Here is a 25,635-nt window from a genome sequence, read left to right as displayed (position 1 = left end):
ATGAAATGACTCAGTGAAAGCAACAAAATAAACCTTGTGAGATTTATTTGTCAAGTAAAAAAGATTTTTAAGCATCTCAACATTATGGTATGTGTTTAAAAATCCACTGCTGTGCTGTGTAATAATGATGATGAAGAACATTGCTTTAAATACAGTGGATTAAGGATAAAGTTCTCCCTTTGTTGCTCTCGATAAAGCTTTCAAAGGCTCATATAAACTCAGTGTTACTGTGGTGGAGAGAGCTGGCATTGGTGCTTGTGTGACAAACGAATACAGAGACTGATGAGGAACAAATTCCAATTTGGCTGTGAGATAGACTAACCTGAACCTCTCCTCACCTAACCATCTTGATCAGAAATGACAGTTCTTGGGAGCAGGCTAGAGCCATTTCAGCACAGACATATGATAGATATGGACATGCCTCTCCAAAGATAAATACGTAATAAAATAATGAAAGCCACTTTTTTTTGTCTTTGAGATTTCCAGGACATCATCGACAATCCCATCCAACACCTGAATCTCCTCAGTCTGGATGAGAGAGGAGGATGATGTGAGGATGTCATCATTGAGAAGAAAACCTGGCCAGATGAGCTCATACCACCACTTTCACACCCATGCATGCGCGTGCATGCACACACACGCATTTACTGTACGCATGCATGGACACATGAACACCAAGCCCTCACTCAGTTCCACCCTTTATTGGCCAGGGCTGGTAAATAAGGCCGGCTATGTGAGAATCTCATTACCGCAACACAAAGCAGAATTTCCTCTGAGGATTGTTGTGTGTGTGTGTGTGAGAGAGAGAGAGAGACATACAGAGTGAGACATAGCTTGTCTATGCAAAACTGAAATACAGCAAAAGTGTATATGTGCAGCTATGGCTAGTGTGTGTGTGTGTGTCTGTGTGTGTGTTAGGCAGGCTCAATCAACAGCAGGATGATGGGGAGAGAGAGCTAGGCAGCTGGGGCCTCCAGCCCAGGCCTTCAATTTCCCTCCCAGTCCAGCCACTGGAGTGTGTAATTACTATGGGGCCAGCCTGGGGGCTGGCATGGAAGTGCATACGCACACACACAGACACACACACACACACACCATCCCTCAGTATCCATCCTACCGCAACCACTACCAACCCCCAAGTCATACACCTCCCACTAATAGCCCCAACACACCCATGATCTCCACACTCCTACACTTGAACACACACACACACACACACGCACACACACGCACACGCACGCACACACACACTCGCACACACGCACGCACACAGTTAAGAAACATGTCAGCCTCCCTCCCTTGGCCTGTAGTTTATCCTGATGCCCCATGTAGCCCTGGGGTGGCTGAGCATCTATGATCCGCAACTGAGAGCACACTATGAAATCCCTCTCAGCTCTCACTTCATACACATGCTGGCAAGTACCCACTTCTACAACATGACACAAAGTATAGATTTCATATTAATCACTATATTTCTTCATGTGATTTGCTGTCAAAGCAAGTCGCATTTGCTGTGCCATTAAATGTTAAATTCTTTTAGTTCTTCTCTCTATAAAAGTTCACTGAGGAGACATTATTAACACGTGGCATTAACATGGGGTCAGGAAAAGCGCACACTTTAATGCAGGTGTGAACGCATGCTGAACACACTTTGAGAATAATGATTGAAATTGCACAGGACACATGCTCAGGTGGCCTGTCTTGCACTGTGGTCTGATCGCAGTAATGTGTGAAAGTAATCTGTACAGTGACCAAGTTATGAAGAGAAAAGGATGAACGTTGGCTAACCATTGGCCATATGGATGTCGTCCCTGTGAGAGTCTGACACCTGTGTTCTTTTGAATGGCCATTAGGGGCTGAGTCCACAGGTCAATTTATATCCAAGTCAGTGAGAAAATGAGCCTACTTGTCAGTGGATGTATAGTTTCTGATCTTTTCCTATACAGCATGATATCTTTTTTTTCTTAAATTGTGGTCCCATTTAGAGTCAAAACATTTAAAATCTTTCAATTTAAATTTAAAGGAAGGAATTCAATGACCAGTGGCTACTGATATGGTAAACTGATACTTTTACCTGACTCTTCATCCTGCTGCTATCATCAGAAAGTCCACATGCATCCTGGTTTCTATGATCAGATCCGAGAACATACTCATGACAGTTTGAGAGCGTTCAGACTTGGATTTAGCGTGATCTGCCCGTGACTGGATTCCTCAGGAGAGACGTTAATACCAGTTCTGAGTGGGGTCACCAAGGGTCAGACAGGTATGCTTCCTTGTATGCAAATGAGCCCCACCAAGTGTCATCTTATTTGCTTGTCTGGGGGTTCCCAGGGGTTGCACCAGTCAAAAGGCAACCCAGCAAATAGACACCCTTCTCTTTCAGAGTTTGCATCAGTTTCAGTGCCTGTTTCATGAAGCTACAGTTCACTTATATGAGATTTAGGTGGTCAACCCTGTTAAATGTGGTCAGTTGCTAAAGCTCTTGGCAACCATTTCTAGACAACCTAAGCACATGTTAACTCAGAGCAATCCTACTACACAGCAGACACTTTACCCTCAGGGCTTATGAACACACTGTCTTAAAATTGCATGTGCATTGGAACAATAACAATACCTTTTCAACAGTACCCTTTTATCACCATCATACCCCATATGACTGCTGTTTATAAGTTCAACAAAATTCAGCATTTTTCATTTTTTATTTTGTTTTGCTCTTTTTAAAATGACAACAGTAGTGTGGATGCACAGTGGCCCTCGTTGCTGGTGTGAAGCTGCACTTACTAAATCAGTGGGTGGGATGTTTGCACTTGTTTCAGCACCCCTCGAAACAACAGACAGACTTGAGACATGTTCCTTGATATAGGCACAGTTTAATGGGACACACATTTACAACATGTGCCCGACGGTATCTAACAGAGGCACTGTGCGGTTTCCGTGCATGTGTGTGTGTTGTCTTCCTTGTCCTCCTCAGCACAGCGGGAACATAGACACACACACACAGGCAGGCGCTGGGACAGGCAGACAATTAAACAGGTCAGCGTGGGGTAACCTCGGTCAGCCTGTGGGGGGCGGTAGACACGCAGCTGGAGGTAGCAGGACAGGCGAGAACAGCAACACCTCAGACGGACATGCACTCTGTTTCACAGGCAGACGCTGAGGGACACACGCACACACACACATACCGCCATGCATGCAACTAACCAGCAGGAGAGAATGATGATTAAGAAGTTAGAGAGTGGAGGATAAGGACCACTTCAAGTCACTGACCTCAACTCTGAACCTCTGGATTACCACAAGGAGAATCTTTAATGTCTATGACCAGAAGTATAACAACATATTAACAAGAAATTAAACCTTAAGTGAAAAGGAAAATAATAATGTATATGTATATATATATATATATATATATATGTATGTATAAAATAAATTATCTTTTTACCCTTACACACTCATACAGCTGTACAAACAAACCTTGGTGAAAGAATATCCTCAAAATATACACACTGTACACACATATAGATTTATAATGCAATACAAATGCATACAACATATACATAATATGTTCACTGCATTCCCCGTCCACTGTTTACTCTCTGCTCTTCTGTAAATCCTCTTGTTGAACGTAAAATATTCCACATATTTTCCTTTATCCCCTGCTCCACTTAGAGTGTTTTTTGTTCTGCTGCAAAGATGTTACAACAATTAAGAAAACAGGTGCCTCACAGTGTCTGAACAAACTTCAGCTATGGCTCCTCTGTGATAGAAGCAGATTAAAGCCTTTCTCTGTGTTTGCGTGGTAACTGATTGCCAAGGCAATGCTATTCTTGTTTGCTGTTGCAGCCGAGGCAGAATTACCTCGATTTTGTACAAAATAGTCAATTAAATTAACTGTGAAAGGCTATTTATTTTAACCCGGGGATACATTTTTTTTTCTTTTTCTCTCCTCTCATAGATGTTCTAAGTGGGGGAAAAAGGCAGAAGAAGAGGAGGAATTGGCAAGAGAACAAAGAGAGAGGATTTAGGGGAGGTTTCAGAGCTGGAGTCACACTGCCATCAGATGGACATGGGCCAAAACTGCAGGACTATCACTGAGTGGAGATGTTGAGTTGAAACACAAGCATTGTGGTTCACTTTTTTACTGTAACTTTGTTTTTCTCGACATATATTGTCCTTGCTTCTATCTGTTTTCTTTTTTTTTCTTTTTCCAGTATTATGTTAACTTCTCTGACGCAAGCGCAACCTGATGTAATGAGGACACCCGATTATGTGGCTTCCATCATTCACTGACTTAATGTTATCTTTCCACATTGTCATTGGATAATAAAATGAACAGGGATTCAAATACATCGGATAATACTGTATATCCCAGGGTAGTGTTTGCCAGAGTCAATAACGGTGTCTCACACATTATAGTGTATGTAATGTGCCTCATCTTCAATGTAGACATCAAAAGTCTGCAGGAACTGCATAGGTCCTTGAAGAAAGTTTGTGATAGTTGAAGTTCCTGGTGAAAATTTGGAGTAATCACATAAAAATCAAAGGAACTGATATTTTTTTAGGGTGGCAATGGCTCAGGTGGACTTCTGATCAGAAGGTCAGAAGTGTGTTCACCTGTTCCATGTGTCGAAGTGTCGTCTTCAACACTGAATCTCAAATTGCTCTTGACATCTATGTCTGCAGCATGTGAATGTAATAGGAAGTATAGTGCTGTATTTACACTGATCAGCTCCAACTGATGAATTGAACTATCAGTAACATGTTACTTTTAAAATTATTTTTAGATTAGATATCTTTGTGGCATCTACAAGCAGTTATCAATTTTGCAGCTGATATAAATCAAAAAAGAGAAAACCTTCTACACAGCCAAATAACATGTAGGTGCTTGTAACATAGGTGCTTGTTATATATATATATATATATATATATATATATATATATATATATATGTATATATATACACACAAAATGTGTATATATATATATATATATATATATATGTATATATACACATTTTGTGTGTCTGTACATGCATGTGTGTTTGTGTGATAGACACAACACAATGCAGCACCAAACACATAACATAACAGGGGGCACGCACGCATGCGCACACCAGCGTCTAGTTAAATGAGGCGTGTGATACACTGTAGTGGAATGTGTATGACAGTAAGACAGAGAGAATAATTGTGACTGTGAGACAGAGCAAATGATGTGCTGGAGGGAAGTAAACAATGCCGGTTCCTGTGATAGACTGCAGAACACTTTCCATCTCATTGACTTTGAATAATTTTTCACATCACATGGAAAGTAATTACACCACAACAGCTCATGTTGAACGGTTTCTTCTCTCTGTGTGTCTTTGTGTATGTGGGTGTGTTTATTTGTGAACATTGTTGTTGAGTATTTATAATGGTCACTGATGTCAAACATATTGGGGGCAGGGTCTGACCAGGTGAGGTATCTTTAAGGATTGGGACATACACGACCGGGACAGAAGGGACAGACTGGACAAGGAAATCTTTTTTTGTTTTTTTTTGTTTTTTTTTTAAATGTGCTGCTTCTCAACAGTAAATATTAAATAATACAATAAATACTGACCATTGTCGCATATGCTCTTGTGGATGGATAAATCCACATTTTATCAATTACCTGTCTCCACTGGGATAGTTTAAAATAGAATAGAATAGAATAGAATAGAATAATCACTTTATTAATCACTTTAAGTAAATTACATGTACCTTTACACACTTCATATGAGATGTGTTTGACTCTCCACACCAGGAGACTTTGCTGAATATATCCATATATCCATGAAAGATATGTATAGAAAATGTGCAAAATTAACGAGATAAGACAGTTCTCACATCAACCAAACCATTGTGTTTTTGCTTAAATGGTTCCCTGGTTGCGATACATTGGCCTCTATAAGGATGTTGAAGGCTAATTTAGTTGTTTAAGGCAGTCTGGGCCTGGACACACAGCTAACAATATAATTATTATTATTATTATTCCAACCTTTTCCCAGTCAGCCTGGTTTACCCAGTCAAAATTATATCAGTAAATAAATAAATAAGTTGTTTTGTGTATTTTATTAATATTATTATTAAAATGTGCTCTTGACGTGATTTATGTTGTGAACTGGGCCATGAGGAGAGGTCATATTAAAAAATATCTTAAATATGGAAGATGCTTTTTTCTGTAGACTAGACTATACACTTTGGCCGTATAGCATCGGCAAGCATAATTCTGACCATGGTCAATCAATGCCTTTTGTTAGATGGAAATAGTTTAACATTCATCACAATGTCATCAACTTTATCATCATGGCAAGTTCAATATCCTGTCATAACATATATTTGTTCTCTAGTTCAACCTTCAGACCTGCCTGGTGCCAAAGTTCCCAAAATCCAGCACTGTACTGAATAATACTCAGCTACTTCGGGACATGGAACCAAAATTCAATTTGAGAAAGGGGTTTGTAAATCACAGTATTTTTCTCACCTCTTTTCAACAACTAGTCTGCTTATCATTTTTTTTTTACCTACACTGCCTTGTAGATCAGATTTGTGAAACCCTCAATTTTTTAAATAAAAGGTATAGTATGCAGGACATTTAGGCATTAGTTATAAATAATTTGACCTTTCAGCATAATGTTAAATTAAGAGATTTGAGAGAGAAGTCAATATCAGCAGTGGTGAAAATGCTGCATATAATCCCAAAATAATGTACATAACAAGTTTTTTTTAAGGCTTGTTCCTGGTTCCTAGTGTAGGTTTCTGCCTCTTTGTTTTGTATTTTGATCATTAAATGGATGGATGGAATTCCACCAACATTGTATTTCTGACCTGCAAATTCTAGTTATTGCTAATCCTCAATGATGGTCAGTAATAATGTTGCATTACATTTAGCAGACACTTTTATCCAAAGCAACTTACAAGGGAATTAAGCACCTCCTTTTTATCATGTTATGGCATTAATTGATTCAGTTTGGTCACAAAGCCTCAATTACTGTGATTAGTAATGTCAAAATGGCTGCTTTGCAAAACATCTTCATTTGCATCTCCATCATAGCTCCACCCACTTTCAACTTGAAGTATCTAATCAGCCATAGAAAGTGGAAACACCTGTGGGAATTCAAAGTCCAGAGAAAGGTTTTTTTGTATGTCCTGCTAAATTCAACAGTGGTGATCATATAAAGACCTTTTTCATGGCAGACAATTTTGACAGGTGTAAATAATCAAACAAATGGTGGCTGAGTTCCATTTGATTTCCTCAGTTTCAGGACGCAAGCTGGCTCACAGGCTAACATCAAAGGAACAGTGTTATCTGTAGCACCTGTGCTTTTCCTGCTACCACAAGATTTCAGCTGTAAAATAGGCTTATTGTTGTTTTAAAAACTTAGAAGACTTCTGCTATGACACTAGACTACAAAGCAACACTGGAGTTCCACGTGGTGAGGTTTTGTGCTCTATCACTTGTTTTTTGTTTTAATCCTAGCCTTGTTTACTCCCCATTATATCTACTGAAATATTTTTTTTCCTTTAAAGTTGTATCTCTTGATGCATGTGGGTATCTAAATTTAAGGCCTGGATTGCTTGCTTGGTAATTATAATTAATCAATTAATTAATAATGTAATTCATAATACTTTTGATTTCACACACACACACATATGTGTATAATATATATATGTATATGTGTATATATATATGTGTATATATGTATGTATGTATGTATGTTTATATATATGTATGTTTTTTTATATATACATATATATATATATATGTGTGTGTGTGTGTGTGTGTGTGTATATGTATGTTTATATACATTTTATATCATTTTGGAAGACTTTTATGTACAGTATTGTATTTTGTAAAAGAACCTCGTTTCAATTGGTGACACAGGAAGTGGTCCCGCCCTAGCTGTTAGGTGATTGGTTTGTCGGAAACGTGTCCACGTTCTGATTGGCTCATAATTACACAACACAGTTCCGCAAATCTAGTCTGTTCTGTTTGTGTTATTGCAGAGAGCTCCTGAAGCCAGCTGTCAAGTTGACAACTAAGGAGGCTGTCGGCGTCCAGCACCTCGGTTTGTAAACACAGTCGCATGACACCAACATCTTACTGAAACGCGACAAACGTGTCTCCTTTTTAAAGCTTTCAAATGAGTCGTTTTTTCGCTGCAGGGGATTTATATCAGCTAATGCTAGCTAGCTCAGTTAGCTACTGGGTCCTCATCTCATCTTCATATATAACTTTAGCATTAGCCAAAAGCTGTTTTGTGTTGTTACAAACGTGAGTCCGTGGATTGTTAGCGGTTCAGTCTTGTTAAAAAAATGTACAGAATGTCATAAGCGAGGTTAAGAAAGTAAGTGTGTCAATGTGTTTTGAGAGAGAGTCTCACCTGCTCTTGAAGACGCTGTTAACTGCATGCAGTCAACACTCTCCCGTGTTATTGTTTGGTCAGTTTGTTGCTTTAGCACATGGCAGAGTGCATGACACCCTTCTTCACTTAGTCAGCTGCAGCAGAGGTTAATTTTAGCAAATCACTTATGCAAATCTTCTATGATGCAGCAATGGTTTCACTGCATCTCATCTATCACACAGCAGTGATGATAGTTACAGTATTTCTCTGCATATCCTTGAATGTATGTTTTCATTTGGTTGCTATTCTTTACATTGAATTAATCCATTATAGAGTTGTCATAAGATGAGTTCTCAGTGGCAGCAGCCACAGCATATTTATGTGCTCAAAGGTCAGGGATGGAGCAATTTCATTCATTTCACCAGGATGTTCAGGATCTGTGAAAGTTGGTCCTCACTGTTGTTTCATTTGTGTGTGTTATGGACATATAGATGTCACTGGGAGACATGACACTCACTGGTACATCAGTTGGGTGCTGTCTTCTTTTACTGATAAGAGGTTGGGTGTGGTTATCTTTTTTCGTGTAGCTCTTCTCAATGTCCAATTTTCAGACTGCATGCAATGTTATTTTCCATCTATGACACTGTAAAGAGTCAAATGGCAAATCCAATTTGGGTAATACAGGTAATACACTGTAGATATCTTATTTTAGAGTGTATTTAAATGGTCTGTATTTATATAGTGCTTTTCTAGTCTTGATGACAGTTTTGCCATTCACCCATGTATGTGCAGCACATTTTTCTCTCACACATCTTTCATACCCATTCACAAACTGCTGATACAGCCATCAGGAGCAAGATAGGGTTAAGTGTCTTGCCCAAGGGCACAATGGCATGTAGACAAGCAGAGCCGGGAACCCACAACCTTCCAGTTGAAATATGAGTCTCCTTTTGGCTCTCCTTTGAGTATCATTTATCAGCCATATCGCTAAGCCTCAACAGAAATATTGATTTGATTTATAACGATATTAAATGAGGCAAAAAGGCACATCTTGATACAATTTTTTGCCATATCGCTCGGCCCAAAGTTCTACCCTCAGAAGGTTACAGTTTTCAGATGTTCTTGCCTGTGTTTGTTGTTGCTGATAAAAACACTTTGTTGCTGAATTGTTTGTCATACAGAGAAAGAATGGTATGACACACTACATGAGAGTTTTATTTTATTTAGTTTGTTTATCAAGGCACCTCAGCCTTATTGCAACTTATGTGTTTTGTTTTCATGCTGCCACTGTCTTTAAAATGTCTTTTTGTTCATTTTCAGGATAAAATAATCGAGAGACAAAATGGCATCAGACTCTCCACGCAGACCAAGTCGCTGTGCTGGAGGAGTTTTGGTGCGAGCACAAGCTGCAACGTAAGAGGAGCAATTATTAATTCAGTGACACTATATTTTTCCTCATTTATGTCATATATTGCGCTTAAGCGTGTGCATGCACCCATTATGTTGATCATTTACACTGCAGTATATTGCATAACTCATAAAATATTTTGGATGTTGCTACGCACAGTTTTGAGACATTTACTGTTTGGGTAATGTTGATAAATGCAGTGTGTTGAGGGATGACTTGACTTTTTTGGTGTCATAGGGAGCAGACCTATATGGAAAGTGTGGTGACCTTCCTGCAGGATGTCGTTCCCCAGGTATTTTATTCTGCCATTCATTCACTCACACAAAAAGCTGTAAGTTGTATTTCAGCTCCCCAATGCTGCACTGAATTGAATTCTCTCCTGTCTGTAGACGTCTGTAGAGACAGAAAAACACAATTTATTACAATTATATACGATTAGAGTGACATCTGATGGCACAAAAACGTATATCTTCTGTCACTTTAAGTATTGTGTTAATCTGTTTATGGTATACGTGGTCTTGAGCAGTATTCTAGGGGTGAAGCTGGTCTGAGCCATTACTGAACAGTTTTATTTTAATTTTAAGCAAGGCAATTAGCAAATGGCAAAGGCTTCTTTGTAGGATATAAGTTAAATCGTTTTCAGAGTTTATACTTATTTGTTACATCTCTGTGAATTTGACCAAAGTACTTAAACTGATATCTGAGGTCTTTGTATGAACAGTTATCCAGTACCAGCTCTACTGCTTTTACTGGTATAATAAGTAGAATTATTTTGAATTCATGTGGAAGTTGTTTGTGTTTTTATGCATTGTCTTTTTGTTTTTTCAACAACAGGCATATACCGGGTCTCCACTCACTGATGAGAAAGAGAAAATTATTTGGGTTCGATTTGAGAAAGCTGACATCAACGGTAAGTCTTTCACATCACTATCAACTCGACAACCCAACTTGTAAACAACCTGTGAATAGAGTTAACATTATATTTATTTATAACTCTGTTCAAGCTAGATGAACTGACACCAAGTTACACAAAAGAGCTACACATCAGAGTTGTACTGCAACAAGTTGTACTGCTAGTTTCTGGTGTTAAGTCACTGATTAAATATATACTTAACTTTCAGGAAATTATATTTTCTATGTTGAAGTGGTACTAATCATGTATTTCAAGGAAATCATGGTAACCTTAAATTAAGGTAGAATTTGTAATGTTGGACTGTTTCCATGCCTGATGTAATTCATGTGTGGGCCATTTGTCATTACTGTTGCATTTTTAAATACATCCTCTTAATAAACTAACTTGTCACTGTCTTTTTTCCCAGACACTGCCCGCAACCCAGAGTTTATGGAGATGCACAGTGGTACTTCAGAACCTCCTCTCTGCCTCATGATTGGCTATACTGATGGGATGCAGATCTGGAGTGTATCTGTAAGTAAAAGAAAAGGTTTAGACCCAAATCTCTCATAATAACTGTGCTATATATTAACTAACTCTTATAGCTGTCCCAAACAGCTCCTAAAAGGATGATGGACTTTTCCAAAAATGAACAGAGCTTTATCTTGTTCTCCTCTATAGAAAGCTGACTGGAGTTAACAGACTCGCTACTGTTGAAAATTGATTATGTGATATTGTGTAATGGAGTCATTGTTTTCTTGCTGGGTTCAAAAGCCAAACACTGTCTGACCCTGGAACGTGTCAGGACATGTCTGATGTCCTTAAATCTGGTCTAAAGACCTACTGTGGCTGAAGATAAACAGCTAACAACTGAAAAAACACAGTGTATTGTGCAGCTCCACTGTATTTTTTGACATAGACTAATCATTTTACTGCTACTGCCCTAGAAAAGAACTGAGTTAAGTTGTGTTTCATAATTCAGTGACATATCTATCCATTTCAAAAAGTCAAAAATAAGGTAATGGTTCTTTCTTTTAGAGGTGGTTGTGTGATATACTGACGCATTGTAGGTTTTACATCAGTGAAAAGGTTGATCCATTACTGCCTCCATCAGTAATTTAGTCAATATTTGCTGGATATTAGATGGATTGTCTACCGCTTTATCCTCCACATGAGAGTCATTGGGTGAAAGGGCCAAAGGTTGGGTACGCCCTGGACAGGTTGCAGATAAATTTCCCTTCTTGGACCAATAAAGTTTTCTGAATCTGAATCTGGAAATCATTCAGGCACACATTTACACCTACGGTCAATTTTTAGTGTATCCAATTAAGCCGACATGATTTGGCATGTGTACTTTCATTACCATACCTCACAGACCGTCTGTGATATGTAGAAAATTCAAAAACTTTGGACTGGCGATCTTTCCAGGCTGTACCTCGCCTTTCACCCTATGTCAGCAGAGATTGGCACAGCACCTTCTCGCAGCCCTCATGTGGAGGATAAAGCGGCAGAAGATGGATGGATACCGGAAAGCTGAGAAATTGGCTTTTGCACCCATATACTTTAAGGTAGCCCTCAGGACGTTAGCGGAACAACTGTCCAATCACAGACCAGATTAATCAGTTTGTCAAATGTCACACTGCCAGATATCGAAAGTGGAAAGTTATCTTGGAGAAAGGGGCAGAATCACTCACTCATTGAATATTTTTTGACAATTCTACAGCCATAAAATCAAAATAAATCCAGGCCACCTGATTATGGCTATAAGAAGGTTAACCTCGGTTTGTTTTTGGACTATGTGAGGAAGCCATAGGACCCAGAGAGAGCTCATGTGCACACGAGGAGAAAATGCAAACTCCTCAGTTAAACCGGGATTTGTAACGTGACCTTCAGTTAGTTTTACTAGGGCTGGGCAAATATATTGCTATTTTATCTATATCATGACTTGTGATATAGATCAGATAATATATCATCTTATTGTAATAAGTTTTCCGGGAGGGCTTTTCCTGGTTGGCAATGGATTGGCAACGGCAACCCAATTTATAGGTTATATCATACTTCCTCAGTCAACTGCTATATTTATTTGACATAAGGACCGGAAATGAATACAGTAGTAGTAGTAGCAGTAATACAGTAGAATTTAAGTTGCAGTGCTAGTACATTTGAAGCTCTTCTACTTAATACTTCTGGTTAATACAGACCTAATAAATGAATAATAATGTATGGCAGTGGTTCCCAAATTTTTTCTGTTGGGCCCCCCTTTGGAGGAAGAAATTTCCCGGGGGCCCCGCAACATTTTTGCTTTAGCGATACAAATAACCTCAATATTGCTATGTGAGAAAGCAATTTTCAAATAAAAATGTGAGATGTGCAATTATAACTATAATAGCGTCATTTTTTTTAAACAATAAATACATTTGGATAACAAAGAATACTTTACAAATATCAATCATTTGCTGTGCAATTAATTTTTTTTTATTTTTAACAATACAAATTCTGTCCCCTGCCAATGTTTTGAGACACAACACAGAGAGGTCTCTGGTGGCATTTTCTTGTCTTGGTCGTCGTGAAATATTGTTCCGTTCGGCTGACGTTGGCTTGTTAGTTGCACAGTTTTCTTTTTGCCCCTCAGAAACTTCTCTATTATCCAAACCTTGTCACCAGTGTAGGTTTTGTTGTGGTTTGTCACTTAAATTAGTCCAGCTTACAACGAGACCAAAAGTTCCGCCTGCTAAACTTTAGTTAGGACTTAAAAAGAAAAACAACTCGCGTCCCCCCCTAGAGAGTCTCCACGCCCTCCAGTTTGAAAAAGGCTGATCTATGGTATGGTAAGAAACGTGTGTGGATGTTCACATGGAGTTCATTAAACAAATGGTGACATTTTTGAATCATGTATGTTCAGTGAGGGGCATCTCGTCTGAAGGTACAATTCCTTCAGCGCTTGTTGTTGTTTTAATTCATCACATTATCTTGTCCACTAGATGGCAGTGTTGACCATATTATGGATGGTATGCGACTCTTAACAGTAGCACTTATTCCCTACCTCTCTTTCATGCTGTACACAGGTCTCCACCTCTTTCTGCACTGTGTCTGAATCAAGGTGGCAGTGACAATAAGAAGGTGGATTTAAAAACTTAGAGATTAATGAGTTGTTTTCTTGCTGACATTGTCATTGGGCAGTGACTGGCAGGTTATGTAGAAGGAAAGCTGTTTTTTCAGGCAAAATAGAGCAGTTCAAACTGCTCATTGAAGTGTATTTTTCAACCACATGATCTAAATGGCAGCTGTCCTGAACCTGTTTAGCTTCATGGTTGATGACAGGTGAACCATATTGCTGTTTGTTTGTGGTCTATATGGATTATAATGCAATACTGATATGTTACAATAAAAGTCAGCATTACATATGCAAACTGATACATATAGTGAATTTACCATTTATGATGCACACCAAGCCACAACAAATGCTTTCTTCATTACAGTTTTAATGTCCAGTCTTTATTTCAATGAGTTTAGAGGTGTCCTTTCAAATTAATCGTCTATGAGGGCATTTATATCAATTGTCGTTCATGGTATGGACAAATGTTTTTTCAAGCCTGTTGGTATCAGTGAGTGAAGCGGTAGTTTCGGCAGTTTCAACACAAACTGAACATTGTAGCTTTTTTTGCAGGACAGTTTTAGACTGTGTCAGTTTCAGTAAAGTTTACTTAACAAACTGACACTGAGTGTAATTTGCATGTGCTGCCCTGTGTCTTTAAGTCCAGTACACGCACACACAATGACATTTAGATTTTTTAGAGAGTCAACACACTCTTCCAACTTGCAAGGTTTTCAATTGGTTTAAAAATTGTAATTTTTAAAATTTCAAATGTAATAGTTTCTTCCTTGGGTCATACTCTACACCCCAGAGAAAATGTTATCCAAATCTGCTCTTTACTTTGAGTTACACTGCTCAAAGGCAGACGGACCACCCCAGACAAACGTGGCCAAAAACACAACTTCTTCACAGAGGTAATGACAGTATGAAGTAACTTCTAATGATCTGTAGGTCATTACAAAAAGGAGACTTGTTGTAGAGCAAATTAAAGTCCTGTGTAACACCACAAATTACACCAGTGGAAAGTACCACACAGCGATGCCAAGAAGAATTTGCATTACAATTTATGTTAAGTTTTAGTTGCAGGAATGCTGAACTGGATAGTGTGGATAGTCTTTTAACATCATCTACTTTTGAACACTGTAAACAGAATGATGTCTGTTCATATTTCTATTCTGTACATAGAGTAATGTATGCTATTCCAGTTCCAGTTCACATGATGTAATGTTAAATGTGGCCACAAGATGGAGACCTTTTGATTATCTGGTTATACAGCAATGATGAAGGTGATTTGGGTTAACGTGACCTCTGTTATTTACAGATCAGATGTGTACCACAGAGGCTAAATTATATGTTAAATAAACCAATCAAAACAAATGTCAAAAAGTCATTTACAGACTAAAGTTGCTACACAAGTGTTCTTTTTCATCAGTTTTTTTTTACGAGTTGTATTTTGAAATGCACTTTTCTATACAAAGGTTCTCATAACTGGCTTGTTAAACCTGAGAACTGCCACATTTTAGTTTGGGTGATACAGAATTTCTCATTTTGCAAGTCCATGTCTTTTAAGTCAGTTTTGGAAAATCATTAGACGATTTCGTCTACTCCATGACTTAACAAATTACCCACAACGCTGTGAAGCCTTCGCTCACCGAGTATCACCTTTCATGAAGGGGCTGTCACTGAAACATGCAAACTTCACATACATCCTGTGAGATCTAAACATGCCGAAGTCCTTAATCAGTCTCTTTGTAAACATCCCAGGGCTGTGGGTAAAGCAACACACTCTTTGACGTTAGCCGTGAACACACATTGGCTACTGTGATTTGGCAACTTGAAGTTTGAAGATTTTCTCTTGCAGTTATTATGGTCGAGCAGAGGATTACAGCTGTTTTGACCACACTACACACACCCAGTAAAATATACTGTGAGGTTGCTGTTGCTGTGCATTTCAGCAGGAGTGATTCACACTCGCTCCACTCACCCTGGTCTCTTATCACATGCTGTCCTTCCCCATTGTTTTCTTTCAGTTTTTAAAGTTTACAGTAGGATTCTGGGCTGGGTTTTTTTTTACACGGTTTTAAGTAAGCACTGGATGTGCCTCGCTTTCTGGCTCTTGAGTGGCTGTGAAGTGTTTGTGACAGTTGCTAAGCCGACACCCTCTGTAATGGCCCAGCAGAGTCTGAACACACTCGTGTACACACGCTTTAACACACTGGTGAGGTGGGGACGTCTGACTGGTCATATGGATGCTGACAGAGGTGTTTAGGCGATGAAGATCACTGTCGCCTCATGCTGGAGAGGTGTCATGCGCCACCGCCTGATAAGAGGCAGACTGTCAGGGACTAATTGTCTGTCTGCATACGTGTTGAGATGAAATGACCGGCTGGGTAGACAGATGTCTGCGGCGAGTGTCAGTGTTAATGCATGTGCTGGAGACAAAAATATTTTTAAGTCCGTAATCCAGGTTTAGGCCTGAGAGGTCTCTGTATGTGGTATGAAATAAAAATGAAACATTCTTCTTAATACAGACACTGAAGTTATTAAAAATGAATGTCTGTGGATGTCATTTATAACAGTGACAAAGCTTCTTTTTTCTGCTAATGTGTATTTGTGGTTTTTATTACAGCAAAATGCTTTCTGCTGCAAATGGTTGTCTGTAGAGGATTTATACAGTCCAAGAAAGTTCTGTGTTGGTTTTAATCTACACCAGTTGGGAAATGTGTAGTAGCTATTGTTTGTCGATGTAGTACCAAATATATACTTAATTCTGACGAGCTGACACGAAAGGTGATTCAATTTCAGATGCTACTAGGTCTGTACAATATTGTAAAGACTTTGTATGATATAGTAGTTGTGATATACTGTTTCTTGAGTGATACAGAATTATTGGAGTAGAATTAGTGGGGGGGGGGGGTGTATTGTCTGGATATAAAGAACAATAATGATGAAAATAACCTTCTTTAGCATTAGCATATCCCTAAAATATGTTCAAAATATGTCCTCCACTTGAGGGCTACTCGTGCCAATCCCAGTTGACATAGGTTGCTAGTCCATCACATAGAGATAAACCCTCTCACAGTCAATGTAGAGTTTCTAGTTAACCCTTGCATGATTTTGGACTGTGGAAGGAAACTGGAGAAAGCCCAAACACATGCAGTGCGGCCGTTCTCCAAAACCCAGGTCTTTTTGATGAAAAACAACAGTGCTATAATATTTTCAGCAAATCTTCTACGTCAATTGCAGGTGCAATTGAATGACAGTCACATATGTTCTTCATCTGTAGTTTGTTGAACATCTACTGTAGTTTGCTTGTCACAAACTCATGTAACGAAGAGAAGATCTTAATCTGGAGTTCAATACATACATTATGGTTCATCAGACTTATTTTATAGCACAGACATGCAAGTTAGTTTGCAAGTTTTGTTTGAACAAGGCAAGTATTTGTTGCAATTGACCTTAACATTACCCATGATGTGACTATTGCACATATGGACATTGCAGCGGCCATACTTAATATAAATTATACCGCCGGAAATGATAGAATCATTCTATATTAAAGTGTATTAAATGCACAATATTCAGTCAACCCATCATCATATACCAATAAACGAATGTGATGAGGATAGCACAATGATATAAGTGAATACTTTCGAATAAAAATTCACTTAGTTTTCTTAAGTCTAGTGATGGAAGGTAAATGATTTCTAGTGGTGCCTTGTACTGTGGACACCCACATCTCTCCCATACTGCTTAATCTGGTCTCTTAATGCAGTTCGTGTAAGTGATAGCATTGGTGTTTGTGTACAACAATGTAAACATCTGATAATCCCACAGAGATCCTGAGATTTCATTCATTTGAACAATGGCTGGAAATGATGAAGGTGATGAAGATGTGTTTTATCTATGGTAACATAACTATGGGCCTGTGCATGATTTTTGTGTCACTGCAAGTGATACACTGATTTTCTCTGTGGACTTTGGTGCAGTATGGAGAGAGGCTTATATGTGACACTTTTTCAGTTTTTTCAGATGGAAAAGGCTCTCTGTGAGCAGTATTCTTAAAATAGCACACACCTAAACTGGCATAGATTTTATGAGGTGGCAGTACATCATACAGCCATGCTGCAAAAACAACCTGGACTATCCCATTAAATAGTTGAGTTCATTTCTGAATGCCTCACCTCACAGTGAGTACGCAATTTCTGCGTCAGTCCAAGCTTGTGCACTCTGAATTTTAATATTGTGTGTTGGCACCTGTTGGTCTATGATCCCTAAAGCACCTGCTCCTTCCAAACCTCCCAATATGTCTAGCACTGTGTTAGTGGGCGTACTGACTTGTGAATATGGCCCAGATATCAGTTCACAGTTTATGGCATTACATTTGAGAGATTAAAACAAAGAGCAGACATTGTGATTTCACAAAAGCCTCCAAGCCACAAATGAAATGAATATAATGAATAACTATGCAGGAAAAAAAACAACTTTGTGAAAGCAATTTGGCATATTGCATATGCGAGGCCACTAATGTGATGGTGGCAATGTTACGGAGATGTCACACAGAGCCATGTTAGATGAGGATGAGCAGTGGGGTAATGTACAATAACCCCACGCATTAACCTGCACATCCTCCTCTCGTTTTACTTTAATCCAGCAAATTCCATTATTCCCTTGCACGTCCATTTGCCTGTGTAAGAATCCCACTCTGCTACCAGCCTCTTTTTAGTCCCGCTATCCATGCTTGTAAAATCTGCTCATGTCTCCAGTGTTAATCTACCACTGCTGGGCCTTAAGCACTTTGAATAAAAATGCAGCTCCAAATCCGCCACTTTGAAAAGGCTACTAATTGCACAAAAGAGCGATCATCCCCTCAGATGGGTTTAAAGACTTAAAACAAACAGATTAAATCACTAGTAAAGTGATAATGCTGGCTTCAGTGTAATTTAACGCATAAAAAGAGTCACAAAAGTGGGGCATTCTGCGCTTAGAACAATGTGCCATTACACATGTCGAGAGACACACGGGCCATTGACCTAATACACTGGCATCTCTTATGAACACATGCAGCCTCAACTGATACATGGTGGTTATATGTCTGCGGCAATAAAGACCAGAAAGGCAACAATAGGACAACTTTTGCATTTCTGGAATGCACTTGTTTTTATTATCAAAGCTATTGGATGATCAGAAGTAGTTTAGTAGTTAAATAACATTCATAGCTGTCATATTGAACTCTCATAAGACAAACTAAACTAAGACCCTTTGGTTTTACACACACATTTTCATTTATAAATGCAGAAATTCTCCTCCATATATACCTAATACCTACCACACCATCTTGGTGTGACCTGATTGGTTCTTGTCCGCCACAACTTGACTGTGGGTTTGAAGAAGCTCCTTAAGCACTTGCTTTTAGTTTAAATCCTTGCGTTGACTTTTCAACACTGTTGTTTTACGTCAGCAGTACTTTCTGCAACTAAGTACAGAGTAGAGAGCGTTCTGTTTACATTGGCATGCTAGCTGTATCTGAATGGTCACGCCATGTACGTTTTTTTTAGGTGTGTTATTATGGATGCAGATAACGAAGTTCGAAGTGAACGCATGCACACAGGCACTTAGTTGTGACTCCAGAGGATGTTACATTGACGCACATTCATTTGCCGCTGCTGTCAGTTGAGTAATTTTTTTGGCTAACTTCTTTTTCGTTGCTGCCATTATATGGGGATATATTCACTGACAAACAGCCTAACCTAACCGTACATTCACATGCATACACACTCTTTTTCTCACCTGCCAATTTTACGGACATGACTTAGACTTGCATTAACTTCCTGCAGACTTACCCTTATTGTGTCAGAAAGAGGTTGTCTAATGGAACCTTATGATAGAAACACACCCGCTTTGCAAAGTTCAATCAAAAATGCCTTTCTCTCTCCCTCTTTATCTTTGAATGACTGTGCAATCAAAATCAGAGGTAGTTGGACACACTGGTAACACAGTGTGTTTCTCATGCATACAGTCAGTCTGGGACAGAGACATCAAGGGACTCCTGCCCACTTGGCATTAACTCATATCCCCATCCCTTCCTTGTTGGCTCTGCCACATTAAGTGGAGGAAGCTCATTTCAGTGTGATGCCGCTGGGCCTTTTATTCTGTCCACAGTAGATTTTAGTTTGTGGTTTGGCTGGATCTCTAACCACGAGACCGCCCTTGTTCCCCATCCTCCTCCTTTGCCCACCCCTGTCTCCATCTATGACGACTCGATTCCACACACAGTTGGAGTAGATTATTTTTCTTACAGTGTGAACAAATGGCCATTTGTCCTTTTGGTCTGTTGTTATTTTTTATTTTTAGAAAAAAGCACCCTCATATGTATGTTCCTTCATGGTCTTTTCACATGTTATTCTCCACATGATGCAGTCGAGTCTACGATGCACATTGAAGATAATTATTTATGAATATAAAGGTGATGTGTTTATCAAAATATTACACAAACACACACTGACATAGAATGAAAGGCGGGGGACACCCCAGACAGGGCCAACATTTAGAGACAAAAAACCATTCACTCTCACACCTATGGGCACTTTAGAGTGTCCAATTGACCTCTGCATGTTTTTGGACATGTGGGAGGAAACTAGAGAAAACCCACACAGGGAGAACATGCACACAGAAAAGATTGGACCGGGACACAAACCAGCAACTTCTATGCTGTGAGACAACAGTGTTAGCCTCATTCAGTTGCAAATGCTTGATCGAATGTTCAAATATTTCCCTCCTATTGAAGAAAATAATCCGGATCCTGTTACCTGTGATTTAAAGTTTTTATGGGCTGCAGATGATTTGAAAGGAAATGAAAATAGTACAGCCTATGACATATTCAAAAACTGATTTATGATGAATGTTATGCATCTTAAATTAGTTTGACCTCTAGTGTATGCTCAATGCTTTTGCTAACAACAACTATGAACAATAACTATTGTTTGTTTGAAAAAAATCCACTGAGACAGCTCCATTGAGACAGCTTATACAACATATACACACACATCTAGATTGTATGATATCTGTGTTTTAAGATGAAGGCTAATGTTGGTGTATATTCTCAAGTGCAAACAGTCTCTTGTCCCTAATAGAACTAATATATGAACTAACATCATTTTTAAAACCATAAATGTCTTTCAGTTGGCAGGGGAAGCCCAAGAGCTATTCTCGGTGCGCCATGGTCCTGTGCGAGCTGCTCACATTCTGCCAGCACCATATATCAGTGAGTATATTTTGTACCTTATTCCTGTCTGGAAACAGATTTACTAACCATAAAGCACACTTTTGTTTTATTTCAAATAAGCCCTTGGTCATTTTGAAATTGGTAATATTGCCAAATTCTTAGGTAACTGCCTGTTTGTCAGTTGGATAAGTACATTTCCCATGTTTTATATATATATTTTGTATTCATTGCATTTGTATTGAAGTGGGATCATATTGCTTAAATTATTTTATTATGTTTATTCAGTTGTAGTTCATGATGACACTCCAGGGAGTTGAAATACTTTTCAGATTTAAGGGGAAGGCTCCGACAGTTTGTGAAAGTAAGCAGAGTTGGATAAGATCAATACCACTCTCATGTCTGTACAGTGGATAAGAAGTTCCAGTCAGCAGCTGGTTATATTGGCTAACAGCTATCCTGCCTTTGTCCAAAAAAGAAAAAAACTTCCAAATTAATTGGGTTATATCTTGTTTGTTTATATAGTTCAAAAACCAAACAATAAATTTGTGGTTTTCGAAGGAGTTATGTGCAGGACTTTCTCTGCTGGAAGCAATCACTTCCTGTTGTTACTGAGGTTGCCAGGCTAACATTGGAGAGCCCATTTACAAAACATGTATAAGAGTGGTTCATTAGTGAATACGACAAACTAGTGAACAAAGAACCCCAGCTATGTTTTTAAGGGCCACATCCCTCTATCTGTTCCAGATCCTTGTTACAATGCAGCTCTAAGACGACACAACAAGAGCAATAATTGGAAAGTCAGCTATTTTTTACTTAAACTGCCACCAAAAAGGCTCCCTTAACTTGATGTTTTAACACTAGGTTCATCTTCATCTTCTAAATCCACCAAGGGAGAGGGAACTTTTAAAAATGAATGCTTTTCTGTATAATTTTATCCTGGAAGAACATAAATCCCACTTTGGTTAACTTGATTTCAGCATTCAAGGTCGACACTTAAAATTAAATTTTGTATGGCTCATCCTAATGCAGTTTTGGGTTGTGGGCATTTTAAGTGGTGCTATATCATTAAAATTAAAGAGTGCTCCCTGCTGCCTCATCCTAATGTTCATGTCAGTCTACGATTATTGTTGGCCTGCCTTGAGTCAGTGGTGGAAAGTCTCTGAAATCAGTGCTGCCAAAGCTCAGCTGGAAACCTCTCACTGTGCCTTCACTGTTCTGTCAGCAGCCTCTTTTTACCTCCTCTATATCTAAATCTCTTTAGATTTTTTTTTCTCACATAGTGTTGCATGTTCTAGATGCTATGTATTTCCTGGTTCACTGAATTGTTTACTCTAATTGTAACCTACACCATGTGTTGTCCCAGATTGTTTTGTCTTCCTCTGTCTGTATGAGGTGCTTCTATTCTAGATTCCCAAAACATTAAAATGTGATGAAAATTTTAGTTGTCAGCCTCTCTTAAATCAGCATGATCTTCTTTGTAGATACCATTTTGCAGCAGAATAAAGCAGTCATACAGGAAGGCTGACAGTTATGTGATTAACCTGCATTTATAGACAGTAGTATTGAATAATGATGCCTTCAGTATTTGAGCAGTGACATTTTGTCCCTTATTTTTCTCCTTATGTTGGCTGACTCTGTGGTGGTGTTGTTTAAAGGTTTGTTCAATGACAAAAAGAATTGTAACAAAATGCTATGGAAACAGATTAAGCAGTAACATTTCTATGCACACATAGTCTTCTGCTGAACATTAAAAAATTGGGTTAAATTGCATTATTATACTTTTGGACTATAACTCAGTTGCCATGCAATTCTGTCAAGCATATCTGAAATAGATGTTGCTTTTGTCTTGACATAATGCAACCCCGAGAATGACGTTTAAAAAACATACCTCTTTAACTATTCCACTGCTTCAAATTAACGAAATCTGCAGGCAGCTACAAAAGAAAAACCTCAGCTTTGTACATTAACACATAGTGGTGGGTAATGTACATGCCTATTACATTGTTATTCATGGTAGCTAAGCTAAGCTATAGCTAATCAATACTTTCCAACATGGCTGAGTGTGTGGTACAATCAGTATATTTCAGATGTTTACATTCATGTTGTTGCACCCTTAGGAGAAGTTAAGGATTTATGAATTAATGCAATTCCAGCATTAGTGTCCCCATCCATGAAGCATTTCATTAATCTCTTAGAAGAATTTATGTAAATTTAAGTTATTTTTCATGATCTCACACGAAAACCAGTAAAATGAGACGCAAACTGATTTGTAGATTTAATTTGAAATGCACACGACTGAGTCCTGCTCGGGCAGCATGTTAACTGTCTCCTAATTCAAGTTGGCGCCTTCCAGTAATATTATTTTTAAAAGTGAAAATTATGTAAAAATATTTGCGTGCACAATAGCTTACTCTCCTAATGTTTCCAGTTATCGTCTTATTATATTAACTGGCTCCTCAAGTAATTGAATTCACACAGTCTACAAATAAATGCTCTAGTTTTGTTGTCATTTTCATACACAGGAAAGTTGAGAGCTGTATTATTACCAGTGTTCATATTTTGGACAAGTTTTTCCACTGATTAGATCCTTTCCAGACATGGAGTTTAAATTTAATCTCTGCAGGTGCCAATCAGTGCTGTGAAAGCTGCCAATGTAGCCTTGTTGGTTTGTGGCATTTCTTTGGTGAGAAAATCGCCTTTTTGTTCTTCATCCATGTTCCGTTCTTTTGGCAGATTTTTAACAACGCACAATGGCAGCATTTAAAGAGCGCTGGAAGTGGATGAAAGCAAACCGCAGTAATAAGAAGCAGCAGATAGCCTCGACACATGAGGAGAGCAATTCTCTCAGCAGAAAATAAATATGAATTGTACTACTGAAGGGAAGGACACTGATTGCAATCTGCTAGGGCGCAAACACTGTTGCACTGTGGTGAGCCATTAAAAGGCCAATTGTATGGGATGCAATGCAGTGGGTGGGCGGACATGGAAATGCCCAAAACTAGGTGTTAAATGTAATAAGGCAAACTTTCCCTTTCCTAGAAAAGTGTAGGAAGTACTGGTTTTCGGGAGTAAATGCATTTGCACATTCTTCATGGTGTTTACAACATATCGTCACACTTGGGATGCTCCCACACTTTCTCCATGAGGAGTTGATGTTCTTTTACAGTCGAAATTAAATCAAAACATTCTCAGTCAATGCAACTGCCATTTTTTCCAGTAAGTTTTTAGCGATGCACCATTTCACTATGAGTCATATTTATGTTATGGCTCAATATCTCAAGAAGCCATCATGTCTGATGTCAGAAACATGAAAGAAGAAAAGAGTGTGAGGCTGGTAGTGAAGGCACTTTTGCCTTCACGCCATACCACAGGAACTCAGCCTGATTACTGTCAAGCCTCAAATTACAGTCCTCAGAAGGGTAACATCTTCCTCAATCTAAGCACCCCCATTCTCTCAATCCCCTCATCCTCTGGTTGTCTTAAAGAATGACAAAGTTAGGAAAGTTAGGAAAAATATGGGATAAATCAAATCAATGATTTTTCTTTTTAATATGCCTGATAACTTTTACTCCGTAATTCCACCAGTGAAACCCAAACACCAATAAGGAGACAAACAGAGAATCTTACTCGGTGTCAACTTTCTGAAGTTGTTTTTCAGCTGTTAGAGTTGGAAAACTGTAAACCCCTAAAATCTTGTGGATCCAGTGTTATGGTCCACTGTCTTGCAAAATGGAGGAGTGGGGTCATCAAAAAAAGTTTGATGACCATAATTGAATTACAGGGCAACAGTAGTAATGTAATCAGCACATTTCCTGTCTTGGTAATAGGCAGCCTGTTGAATAAGGGTGGTCAACACTAGAGGCCTCAGAAGTTTGTTGTAAAGAATGTCCCCCTTTGTTGTGTGCGGATTATTAGTTTTCTCATCTGCCTCTTTCTGTGACTCCTCTTCCTCCTCAGGTCCTCTGAAGGGCGACACATTTGCTGACAAGCGGCCCCTCCTGGGGGTTTGCAAGAGCACAGGGTCCTCTGGGTGAGTTTATACATTGTACAGTCATCACAGTAACGTATCCTGTTAGAGTTGACATGAACCTTTTTACATTTTGCCCATTGAATTTGACTTTTGGTATTATTACAACACTTCCTGTCAATAAAAACACAAAATGGAGTAATACAAAAAAAACACATTTGTCTGTAGTGCAAAGCTATATGCTAAAAGCATATAAACTGAAAAGGGCCTTAAGTTAAACCCTGAGTGATGCCACAGTGTAGTACATTGTCTAATGTACAGTAATTATCATTTCCACAGAATTTTAGCTCCTTTCTTAAAATTCAACTGTCTTCGGAACCCACATGGTCAGATATAGTGCTTCATTCTAGGTGTTTTAACAGTTTTCCAGGAACAACACAAGAATGTGTAGAATTGTTCATTATTCATTACCTTAAGTTGGTCATAACACGATGCAGGCAGGCATGCACCGTAGTAGTGCACTTCAGTCCTGGTATCTGCTCACAATGACTTGCTCATACTGAGCAGTGTGGGAAAAGCACATCATACACCTGTCTAGGTAACTCAAACTCTTGTGTTCTTTGATTTTGGGCTTTTTTTCCAGTTGCACAAACGTATCACAAAATTTTAATCTTAATACTTAATTTACAT

General features: G+C 38.7%; 1 protein-coding gene across 3 annotated transcripts in view; it reads left to right on the top strand.

The window, feature by feature from the left end:
• Positions 1-7,986: 7,986 nt before the first annotated feature.
• Positions 7,987-25,635, top strand: part of bcas3 (BCAS3 microtubule associated cell migration factor) — a 317,149-nt gene continuing 299,500 nt past the window's right edge. For all 3 annotated transcript variants that reach the window (XM_058633221.1, XM_058633220.1, XM_058633222.1), the window contains exons 1-7: positions 7,987-8,083; positions 9,680-9,772; positions 10,005-10,059; positions 10,602-10,677; positions 11,087-11,193; positions 20,936-21,017; positions 24,936-25,008. In XM_058633221.1, the coding sequence (XP_058489204.1) occupies positions 9,702-9,772; positions 10,005-10,059; positions 10,602-10,677; positions 11,087-11,193; positions 20,936-21,017; positions 24,936-25,008 (464 nt within the window). In that variant the 5' untranslated portion in view covers positions 7,987-8,083; positions 9,680-9,701. The remainder of the gene's footprint in view (positions 8,084-9,679; positions 9,773-10,004; positions 10,060-10,601; positions 10,678-11,086; positions 11,194-20,935; positions 21,018-24,935; positions 25,009-25,635) is intronic.

This window comes from Solea solea, chromosome 7 (genome assembly GCF_958295425.1).
Source record: "Solea solea chromosome 7, fSolSol10.1, whole genome shotgun sequence".
Lineage (NCBI taxonomy): Eukaryota > Metazoa > Chordata > Actinopteri > Pleuronectiformes > Soleidae > Solea > Solea solea.
Note: the sequence above shows the minus strand (reverse complement) of the source record. Positions and strands in the feature narration are given on the sequence as shown.